Raw genomic sequence first — 12,525 nt, 5'->3', positions numbered from 1 at the left:
CTGCATAAATTCTGCGTTCTCCAAATTCTCACTAAGGATATTAAATTTTAATCAACTGTGGAATCAAAACAAAAGTAAAGTAAAATGTTTCTACTAAGGGTCGATTACACGTGTTAAAAAAAATTCATTATTGATAAATTGGTTCATGGACACTAAATAGTTCAGTAGCTATAAATACAAAAGTAATTGTATAGAGTTCCTTTTATATATTATCAGACGTATTGTGTTGATGTTTTTTCCCCCGGGAAAGCTCAACTATTTGTAAGGCGATTATTAGATCACTTTTTTCGGATTATTTTTTTTTAAGTTGGCTATATGTGAATATTGGATCAATTTAAAGGGTCAATTTAAATTGGAAAAACATTACTTTGACACAAGATACAGCGATATGTATGGTTGACAAATGAAAAAAAAATGTTTAAAAAACAAACATTTGTTTTGTAGCATCACTTATGTTGAGTAATGCAAAATTAATATCACAATATTTACCACATTTTTATATTCCTTAATAGTTTGCATACACTGAGTATCAGTATGAATTGTAAAAAGAAGAAAAAACGGAATTAGTATATTATTTTAACAAAGACTTGTAGGCATCTGTAGAAGAATTTCTGTCTTGTTCAAAGGGAGAAATTGTTTTTGCAATATCGACCCATTAGAAAATTCGCGCTGTCCAGTTTTCGAGAACGAGTCCCGTTTTGAGATAACGATTTGAGCATGAGAAATTTAAATTACAGCTTATAACTAATATTTAGTATTCATATTTTAGAATAAATACTCAAAATTTTCAGAATATTTGGAGGAAAGGCTAAAAGCGAAATTTAAGTTCTAGAAGACTTAATCTCTTTGATAAACATTAACAAAGAAAATATAAATTACTTAAAGTATAATCTTATACTAATATTTACTTCGATTTCCTTCAATTTTTTGAAAATTTCCCGCGACCACCTAATCATAGAATGTAAAGCTGACAGGAGAACGAAAAAAGAGTTTCTTTCACTTGGGAAGCTTAAGAATTAATATTTCACAAGCTTTTCTTCTCATTCAAGACTTTATAACTTGAAAGCACCTTTGAAATAATTTAACTTCAAAGTTAGCTTAAAAGTTATTCGAATTTTTATACTAAATACGATTTAAAATGTTTTAAAGAAATCAATTTTTAAAGGTAATTATTAAATTGCTTGTGACTTACGGCGTGGTAAACAAATGGATAAACCAAATAACAAAATAAAAACGGACCAATCTAAGATATATATATATATATATATATATATATATATATATATATATATATATATATATATATAAAAGGAAACAGTGACTATTCAGTAAAAATACCCAATCACGTATAAGATTTATATTAGCTCTAAGTGCCTCCTGGGTTTGAAAGACGATTTCCGACGGAAACTTGGGATATTCTATTGTGTAAGCATATACTATTTTTTTTTCCCCTCAGTTAGATTCCTAATGATATTATCAGCTTTCTCAAAGTTATTTATTCATAATTTTGTTCAATGAATAAAAAATTATTTGGATCCGAATACCAGAGTTTATTGCATCCTTGAAAGCGAAAGCTGCGCAACTATGTAACTATCGCTTACAGCGAATGAGAGTTTTTCATTAACTCATCCTTTCATGTCAACTAATTAAGACAAAAAAAAACATTGTTTTAGCAAATAGTAATGTGTAGCCTTCCAGATAAGCCCAGCCTTTTCTTATATCTCACATAATTTGCTATTTTTAAGATAATAAACACCCACTTCAAGGGCACTGCTAAATTTAATTTAATGCTAATTAATTTTATGCTAAATTAAATGTTCATATTTTTATTCTTCTTAATACGTAAATTTCAACTAACAACAACGATTGAGAGTTTTAAATATTTTTTAGTTAAATCTAGAAACAGCTAAATATTCTAAATCAATAATTAAAATGATATAGCCTTCCCTCCGATGAATTTACCCTCATCTTGTTAGAAAGAAAAGAATTGAAGAAAAAGCATCCAGCAGCTCATATTTATGTTTTCTTACCCCAAGGGAAAAGCTTTTTCAATTCATTAAAATCTTATTGAAAATAATATGCCAAAATATTAAGAAATAAAAAAAAATCTTACCATCTTTATTCATGCCCATTTGCAAACACTTCTTCAACCTGCAAGCCTGACACTGGTTTCTGTGTGCTTTGTCTACAACGCAGTTTCCCGTTCCGGCTTGGCACCTAGTAAAGAAGAAAGTGAAATATGTTAATGGTTTAAATCATACAACAATGAATGTAACTAATATTGCACCAGAAAAATTTAAATTTCTACTATCTGAATTAATACATTTTACAAAAGAATTATTTTGAAAAACTTTGTCATGCCAATTTTTTGGGCATCACAAAATCCTTTTCAAAAAACAACATCATGATCTCACATTTATGCCAATATTTCTGTTTTATAGTGCAATCTTTGACTGACAATACTTAGAATTTTTAAACCGTAATTGTTCAATAAACACATCTATGAATTGCACGATCTGAAATTATTTAAAAAAAATTATATTGAGTTTTGTCCCAGTGTGTGTGTGCGTGCGTGCGTGCGTGTGTGTGTGTGTGTCTGTGTGTGCGTGCGTGCGTGTGTGTGTGTGTGTGTGTGTGTGTGTGTGTGTGTGTTGGCGCTTAATAGGTCAGACTGTTTGTCCTATAGTTACCATGCTTTGCATACATATAATTCGGAGGATGGTAAGATGCAACTCATGTTAAAATTCTAAAATTATCCTATTAATGATGCCAAGTTTTTTGCCATAAAACGTTTAACGTATAAAAACATAAACGTATTTTACAATATACATTATTAAACACTGGCTTAATGTTGTTTGATGTTGATTTCCCTTGTTAATGATTAAATTAGGAAGATTCGGCTTTTTTTCTATGTTAAGTTGATTTCAGCAGAAGGCAAGCTTTTAATAAATTAAAAATTTTTGCTATTTTGTTCTACTTAAACTAGAGATTTAGTTTCAGAATAAAAAAAAAAGGAAAAAATATTTTGATGTGCGACCATTTTTCAACACTGCTGTTCTCCTCTGCGATATATTTGAGTTATACTGCGTTCCCGTTGCAAAGCCAATTCATGTTCATATTAAATTAAGAACAATCTATATTTCTATTTCACTTTCTTTTTTCATTCGAATAATTTCTCTCGTTGATTTGTTTTTTCATCAACAGTCTTGTGAAATCATATATTTTTCGTTTTCTAACTCTATATTCTCGTTCAACTTCTCTCTATTTTTCTTTCTCTTCGGACTTTTGTCTATACCTCTCATTTTTATTTCGGCGCTTCTTCAGTTGAGAACTTTTTGTGACTCATGGAAGTATAATTATGAATTTTTTTAAATTTATTTTATAAGCTAAAATAATAACAAGAAAAAAGAAATACTCATAATCTCGCGTCAAGGAATTAAAAAATAATGCGATCAAAAAAAAAAAAAAAAAAAACTAAAACGAATGTAGCTTCTAGAAATTTCTAGATCTGATCATTTTTACATAACGCAGTCGCTAAATATTTCTATATTTTCTTTGTTTATTTAACCAGTTTTATTAAAGCTATTAAATTTTCATCCTGGGGTATTTATTCCTTTTCAAAATAATAAATACACGTAGAAGTTTTAAAGCCTTTTTTAATGCTATAATAATATTTAAATTTATAATTTTAATATTTAAATCTTTATTAAATAAAAAAATTAAAATTTTTAAATTTTAATATTTATATCTGGCCAATTTTTTTCGACATCACAAACTCCATTCCTAAACAACAACATCTCATGATTTTTAAAAAAATCGATTACGCAGGATGATCTTTGATAACAATATGTGCAGCACAGCTAAGAAGCTGGTTGAATATTAAAGTGAGGGTTCTAAAAATATTAAATGTCATATTATGTTTGTCTCAGAAAGCTGGAATTGTAATTTTCAACTTGGGTTATGTTGTTAAAATCTATTAATTTCACCTATTATTACTAACAACCTTTCTTTTTTCTTATCGATACGAGTCCCAAATTAAACCATATTTTAATGTATATAATATAAAATAGCCATATTTTGATGTATATAATATAAAATAATAATAATAAGCAAGTAATCGATTAAAGGGATTAACCTGTGAGCTTCAAAGAAAATATTTTTTTAATCACTTTGCATTTATCTACACGTTGTTTATTCACTTCTTAATACATATAAATCTATATATGAAAACACAGTTTGAAGAAACAGTTGGTGAAAATTTAAATAAATAATCTAATTTTTAGCTTTTGTCAAGATTTTTAGATTTAGCATAACAAGGTAGAAAGCAGGAAAGGGAGAACATAAGAAAGTATTTGAATTCTATATAATTTCAGAAAAGAATTTGTCGACTCAGCATTTTGATTCCGTAGGAAAATTATAATTCTCACAAAATATATATAGTAAGAAAGAAGAGAAGAAATAGATTAATAGAAGAAGCTAATTATAAAGTTCCTTGTAACAAATTGAACCGCAAGCTAGGAACGATTTTGGGATTTTAAGATATCTTGTTTAAATAACAGTTTTTACAACTATCTGCTAATGAATGTTGTGGAAATATGGAACTTCAACCAAAACTCAAAAATGCTAAACGAAAAAAAAATGATGTATTTTTTAAAAATTATATTTAAAAATAGAAATAATCTTTTCAGAAGTACCATAATAAGTCATTTCAAAATAAGCTATAATGCATGCCAATGATTATACAGACATTTTTAGGGGATGGCTGTAATTAAATAGACAAAACAGGCTCATCTATTTTGAGATGTTATTTTGATGCGTGTGATGAAATCTTAAATAAACGCATCCCGTATTACTAGTTTAGTTAGAAGGAAAACCAATATTCAGAGCGCTAAAACTGACCGTGAAAGGCAGCTATTAATTGCACATAAATATATACGGATTTTGAATGTCTTATATCTTAAATAACCTAGTACATATCCTAAATAACCTAGTTACAGTAAAGAGGAGATGAAGGTAACCACTGAAAAAACTTAGTTTAGACAATTAGAATTTTAATATTACACTATAGCCTATACTGGCAACTGAAGGCAAGTTTTCCTTTACGATTGCTATTTTTTAAAGATTGGTATGACCGAAATTTTACGCAACACTTTACATTTCAGCTCTTATATATAATCAGTTTAAATTATAATTCCTAAAAGAAAATTCCTCCTATTTATATATTTATTGCGCATTATATTCATTAATATAAAAGAACTTGAATAAGTCATCATAACTTGAAAGGCTTGGTTAATGTGTTAATTCAAAAGTTAAGAAACAAAATCACTGAAACGATTCTAATAAAAAGCGAAACAATATAGACACTAGCTTCAAATGAAAACTTACACTATTCATCGAGATATAATAAATGCGCTACTTATATTTAGTAACTTCGACGACTGAGCAATGAGTAAACTATATAACAGCGTTATGTTTTAAGTTAGTTTAATCTTACACAGTTCTGTATTGAGTTCTTGAATTTCAACTATGAAACTCTACACATTTGAGTGCAAAAATATAAGAAAATAATACAAAATTAATTTTAAACAATATTTTTTTAAAGGTGCACGATTTGTTTTCGCAATGAATAACTACTATATAAATATTTAAGCGATATTACATAAATGGAGTACTTTTGCAAATGCTTTTTGTTTTAACTTTTATATAAAATACTATTTGCGTTTGTTATGAAACCATAAACAACTTTCTCCTTTTGCACAAAAACTTTAAAAAAAATGTTTCTAACAAATTTTTTATGCTGGCTCTGCAATTATTCTGGGAATCATTTTATGAGTTATTAAAAACGAAAAAAGGAAATTTCTAAAATGCAAATACATTAAATTATGTGCTTTCTGACATGAAAATAATGTGGAGAAAATGGTTTATTTATAAATCCAAATCTAATGCCTACTTAACAAATGAATACATTTTAAGACAAGACAAAAATATGAATTATGCACATGCACATGTTTGACCTGTGTAAGGTTTATTAGAATGCAGTAAAAATAGAATAAATGCGTAGTAGAAAGACACCCACCTGTAGATGAGTTTCCTCCTGACGCTTCTTTTGAAGAATCCGCTGCATCCGTTGCAGGCTAGAATGCCGTAGTGCTTCCCACTCGAGGTATCGCCGCACACCACGCACGTCAGTCCTGGGGAGATCCGCTTGGCAGGGGTGTGACCCAGGACGTCGGGGGGAGTGCCCCCCGTTAGTCGAGGAGGGTGGGAGGGGTAGAAGCTGTGCACGGACACGGCTGGACAGTGAGGGGGATGCACAGATGAACCGGCCAGGGGGGAGTCTCGAGGGGGTGCTTCTGGGGAATGGCCCCCCAAAGTGCTGCCCGGAGATGATGGCTCTGCAAAGAGGGAGAAAAAATATAAGAAGCGAGAAGGAAGATGGAGAGACATTGAGTTGATTTAGAGGATGATTTTGCGAGGGAAAAGGGTTGGGCAGGCAGTGGAGGAATCCGATTGGTGGGGAGGACTCGGGGCGGGGATAGATTACAGAAAGTGTGTGTGAGGGAAGGGTTCAAAATGTTTGGGGATGGGGTGGGGGTGGGGAGCGAGACTGTGTTGCTACTGCAGTGATGACTTGTATTAGAAGAGACAGATTTTAAGTCTATTTTGAGTTGAAAAAAACAATGATTCGATTATAATCTGCTTTTCAACCCTCTACTAAAATTTTGTGAGTATTGCTCTGATATCAAATCATTATGTTTGAATAATAAGAAAGAGACCTGCTTAGATGATAGCAAAATGCAGTTACAGCTAAATTGATTCATAAATAGCTTCTCCTCCTTCAAATCTAATGACTAATTTTATACAAATACATCGTTAAATTATAATAACAAGGGTATAAAGCAATGCTCTATTCTAATTAAATAACATGTTAATTAAAAATTTAAGATACTCCATATCCATCCAATTACTTAAAAATCTATGATGCTAGAAGCAGTGGTATGAAATGGTGTTGTGAATTTATGATTATAATTTAGTTTTTATTTATGAAAATTGCGGTAGAATTATCGATTAGAATGATAACTCTTTATACAAGTAAAACAGATAAAAAATGTAAAATAATTTGAAAAATATAAACTAATTACTATGTCTTTTATTGTTTTTGAGAAGTACCCTGCCTATTACCATACAACTCAACTTGCCACTATAAAGGAAAAAAAAAATGTATTTGTAAACAGACCCTTAAAGATAAAAAAAAAAAAAAAATCTGAAATGAGTCTTTGGAAGGGAATTTTTCTCATTAGAATGCTTTTATTTTCGATGCTCTTTTAATTACTACAAAAATCTGGAAGACAAAAAGTTACATATAATCTAGATAACAACATTTCATTTTTTGTTAATTAGTTTTCAACTTGTAATTAATTCACTGATTAAAAATAGATTCAACTGAAAGAGTTTAAAAAAATTCTTCACGTAAAAGCAAAGAATACGTTTAAAAGCCAAATAAAAACGTATGTATTTATATAAAATTTCTTGTTCTTTATAAATCTTTTCGATTCATAAGCAAAAAAATGTGATGAATTCAAAGATATTTTTTTTTAACCGTACAACAAAATAAGATAATAATATAACTCATAACAGTAATTGTGACAAATAATTTCTTCAGCTCAAACGAGGCTACGTAAAACCTTCACTTAAATTTTATAATTAAAATTTGGGATGTGGCATGAAAAAAAAATGATCCAAAAGACTATTAAGTATTCATTGCAATTCATGAATATTATTAATTTTTTTTTTATGCATTTCAATTTTTAAAAAATATTTAAACGAGATATAATCTATCATCAGGAATGTTTTTGTATAAGTTTTTTTTTAATATTAAATTACTAATTCTTAAATGAAGTCAGTATATATGCAGAGACATGAACTTATTTACTTCTAATATTTTTATCAAATTTCATGAGTTTCTATCAAGTAATAAACATGATAATTGTTGTGCTTAATATTAAACTCGGGAAAAAAATCAATATTTATGGATCACCTGAGGAAGGGAAGTAAACATAGGTTTTTATACATCAGAAAGATATATTTATAATTTTCACGTCTTATTGCTTATAGTTGTATATTGTTTGTAAACTGCGCAATGATTTGGGTGATATAAAAATCGTTCGAAATGCTCAATGGAAGCAGTGAAACACAAGAAAGAGGATTTTTAAAGGTTTATTAAAAATTATCAAATTTTAATTATTTTATTTCAATAACTTCTGACATTCTAAAACGAAAATGATTTTTCACGTCATTTTAAAATTCAAAAGATATGTTTTTCAGAAATACCAATTTTATTTTTATTACAATTTATTTTTTTAAATTTTAATAAATCCTTAAAAATATTTTAACTATGTTTTACATCAAACACTTTTCATTGTTTTGGTTACTGTATTTGTATTCATATTTCGTTGTGATGATACTGAATACATTTTTTACGTGTTCCGTATTTATTACATAAATTATTAAATATGTTTAAAAAGAAATTTTATAAATTAAAGATAGATGAATCATGCCTAAAACATTACTTGATGCCGTAATGTTTCGGATTATAAGTCCAAATCACTTTTGACTTTTTTTTCAAACTTCATTATATTTATATTTCATGTGGTATCTTATTAATTACTATAAATATTAATTTATTACGAATTATATATAGGCATTTTTTTCTTGCACACAAATTTTTTCGTGTAAAAAAATCGATAAAAATATAACTAAATATTTGTCATTGTTTTATCAATCATCTATTTATTTTATTTAATTTAATATGCCGTTTAAAAACATGAATTTGATCAAAAATCGCCATGTTATATATGCTTTCTGTTCGATGGCCAATATAAAAACAATTTTTTTCTCTTTTCTTTTACACTATATTATGCGGCAGATTTTTACAGAATCTGACGCCATTTACACTTTCTGTGTCAGTCTAGGTGTTTTGTATGATATTAAATTTTAAAGAGAACGGAACGTTCTGTAGATTGTAAAAAACAGTTAGTCGTCCAGAACTTAACAATAGAAAACTTGATAGCTGCAGATTTCATTGCTGGATAAGCGATGAGTGACAGTATACAGAAAATAGACGAAATTGCTCAAGATTGTTAAAACATCCACGTCATTTCGCGCGATACATGGCCGCATGTTTCGGTTCAAATTCAAAATCTTATGAAATCTTTTGGTTGGTATCATCAATCATATAGTCTATCCTTGTGCCTTGTGTTTACTATCTCTTCATCCTCATCCCTCCTATCTCTGAATACTTCCTTGGATTGTATGCATTTAGACACTGATAATAAGAAAAAATGATAATGATAATTATCATTACAATCGAAATTTGTTAAAATATATCTCAGCGAGGAAACAAATTAAGCACAAAAATAGAAAAATGGCATGTAGCTTCAGATAATAAAGACTTTCTTACATGCATTCCTGTAATGGTAATTTGAATGCATGTTTCATAGTATTGAGTGGAATTAAGTCAAAAATATAGAACTACACAGCTTTTCATATTTTTTAATTATAGTTTTTAATATGCCATAAACAACAAGTTATTTTGTATTCTAATTTGTTATGAGATATCAATTAACCCTTTAAAGGGCCATTTTTTTTCTAGTCATATTATGCTAAAATATTTTTAGGCTTGAAATTAGAATAAGAAAAGGGATTCATTTAGCTTATTAGATAAATTTAATTTCATTAATTAGTTCATTTGGTTAATTAATAATTAAGTATCAAATCAAGACACATCATTTTGTGTAAAATAAAGAACTAAAGCATCTAAGTTTCTGTCTTTCTAAAAAAATTTGTCAGAACTTATGCCAACCTACATAAATTCATACGAAGATTGATAAATTTGGTGGGAAGCATACTTCCCACTACCCTAGAAAGAGTTAAAGGAAGAATAGTGTCTATATCTTATTACTGTTAATACTATTTATAAAAATAAATCACAAAAACAATGCTTACTCATCGATTCGCTTTAAGATTTACACTAGACACTAATAAATAAAATAAGTAAAAGAACAGAAATAAAACCCGATTTCCTTTTTCCTCACCAGCTTAAATCCCTTTTCAGTTAGCTTTTTACACGCTACTTTACGAGTGGTTGCTTTTCAAAGGATCTGAGTAACGCGGTAACTCAGCAGTTTTTGCACTTAATTTTTCTTTCTGGAGCATTACCACCAACATTCGTCACCGTCCCGAGTTTGAGGACTAAGCCTCTCCAAAACGTTATTTCTCCAAACCACCCTTAGTTCTAAGACTCGGAACTCAAACACGCACACCTTCTACATTTCCTCGGCGCTATTTTCGAATCTCTTGTCATTAATCAAGAGATGGATCTCTTTTGAACGTTTTCCGTTTATCTGCTTTTCTCGAATCCGCATTTGTTTCTTGCGTCACGTTCAATCGAGATTGCCTTATCGGGCCATCCGATTTTATTCGATACCAAACGATTAAACTGGAGCGGAATGAGATCAGTTTGGTTAGTCGCATCATCCAAATAATGCCCTAGTTCTGACTTACCGAGAGATGTTTCATATCTTCCAAATCTTGGGAATTTTCTTTTTTTGATATCTTTTCAATTAAAAAAAGGATTATGCCATTTTTATCTCAATATGTATCTATAACTAAGCGCTGCTGTTTAATGTCTAACAATATGAAGTCGACAATATGAAGCACCAAATAGCCGTACAAATATTGTAACAATACGAGTTTACATTGATGCTGTACCATTAATCATGATTTCTTTCTCCCTACGATGGTAATGTGCCTATCCAATAATCACAATGCTGATAATTTGGCTTCTTTGTGCTATTGTATTATGCAAAAGGATTTGACAAGACTGATTTTTTTTGATGAAGGAAAATAAGAATAGGAAGCGCCAAGTTGATTGAAAAATTTTGTTTTTCTTGGAACTCAGAAAATAAAAATCACTTCATTTCATCTCAATTTTTCCGGTTCCTTTACCATAATTACTTACTAATTTAAAAGAAAGTTCAGAGATTTTACTAACTCGTATTTTAAAAATTAAAATATTTTTTAGTTCAAAACTACTTTATTTAATTTGAATAAAACGAAGTAACTGACAGGTAGTCAAAATAAATTTCAGTGATTATTTTTTCTGTTTCTTTGAAGCTATCATTTCCTCTTCCAATTCAATGCCATCTCTTTTTACTTTCCCATATAAGAAGTATATATAAAGTATTGAAATTGTTAAATAAATCGAACTCGAGATTTTTTCGAATCTTCACAATTTAGAACTTTCTGAATTAGGAAAACACATTTTTGGCATTATGCCTGTCATAATGTTTCAAGGATTACTAAAAAACACTTTAAGCGATGATGAAATTTGGTAAATGGTTTTTACAAAAAATTTGTCAATTTCTATCAAATTTTTAACAATGTTCATTCAGAAGAAGTCCATCTGTCCAAACTGTTCGAATATAAGTTAACATGATAACTTATTCGAACAGAGCTCGATATATAAAATTCGGTGCACAGATTTTACATTCCCTAGAATAGACACCTACCAAATTTTGAAACAAATCCAACAAAGGGCTAATCGACTGTCGCTCTATATTTTCAGAAACATGTAAATGCAATAATTCAATGACTTAAATATATCAAATTTGGTGTGTGATAAATATATTACATTTCGTATTTTTTTGTGCAAGTATAGCTCTGTATCTATTTGCTGTTCCAGACGATTGAGGAAAAACCGAATAAAACTCAAATTCGATTTTCGGATATCACCAGCATGTCGCAGATTAATATCTGCATATCAGGGATTAATGCCAAAAAATTCACAAAGTATCACGCGATCAGTAAAAATGCAAAATTCACACTAAAAGTAAATATTTTGTAACTGTTGTACGTCAATGACATGCAAGACATTTTCTGAGATAATATCTTCATTAAAAAGACAGCGAGAAAGTTTTGGGGGACCCGCTATTTCGATATATATCATAACTGCGGTTGAGCCTGCATTCAAGACTGAAATGGGTTAGTTTTATTTAATTTAGATATAACACTCAATTTTGAAGTTATACGGAGGCTATTTTAGGAAAAACCATATAATTCTGAGCTGAAGCCAAGTGATGAGGACCATGTCTAAACAAGCAAATACTCTTTCTTCTCTAAACTTTCATACCATATGAGATAGAAAGTTTATTTTAATATAAAAGATTACGTATGTATCAAGTCCAAGTACACTGATTATCTTTGATAGAATAAGATTTTGAACGCCATGAATTAAAGAAACTATTCACAAAAGACAAAAGTGAGAAATAAATTTAAAATGTTTGATTGAAATTCTTGACTTTTTTTTTGGGGGGGGGTGAAGTTTACCATTTACACCTGGTATCATAAAATAGATAGCACCAATTCATCGCGTGACAGAGAAATATAATTTAAAATAGATAATTAAAGTAGTTTCAGCTTTTTTTATCTATTGAAAATTAATATTTGACTTTATAAAAAATGCAC

At 29.2% G+C, this 12,525-nt stretch overlaps 1 protein-coding gene across 2 annotated transcripts in view; it reads right to left on the bottom strand.

Annotated features, from left to right (window-relative positions):
- The window catches only part of LOC129961611 (photoreceptor-specific nuclear receptor-like), a 57,625-nt gene that overhangs the window by 23,380 nt on the left and 21,720 nt on the right, over positions 1 to 12,525 (bottom strand). For both annotated transcript variants that reach the window (XM_056075115.1, XM_056075117.1), the window contains exons 2-3: positions 6,077 to 6,395; positions 2,114 to 2,217 (exon numbers count right to left, since the gene is read on the bottom strand). In XM_056075115.1, coding sequence (XP_055931090.1) covers positions 2,114 to 2,217; positions 6,077 to 6,395 — 423 coding nt within the window. The remainder of the gene's footprint in view (positions 1 to 2,113; positions 2,218 to 6,076; positions 6,396 to 12,525) is intronic.

Source organism: Argiope bruennichi, chromosome 2, assembly GCF_947563725.1.
Source record: "Argiope bruennichi chromosome 2, qqArgBrue1.1, whole genome shotgun sequence".
In the NCBI taxonomy this organism is placed as follows: Eukaryota; Metazoa; Arthropoda; class Arachnida; order Araneae; family Araneidae; genus Argiope; species Argiope bruennichi.
Note: the sequence above shows the minus strand (reverse complement) of the source record. Positions and strands in the feature narration are given on the sequence as shown.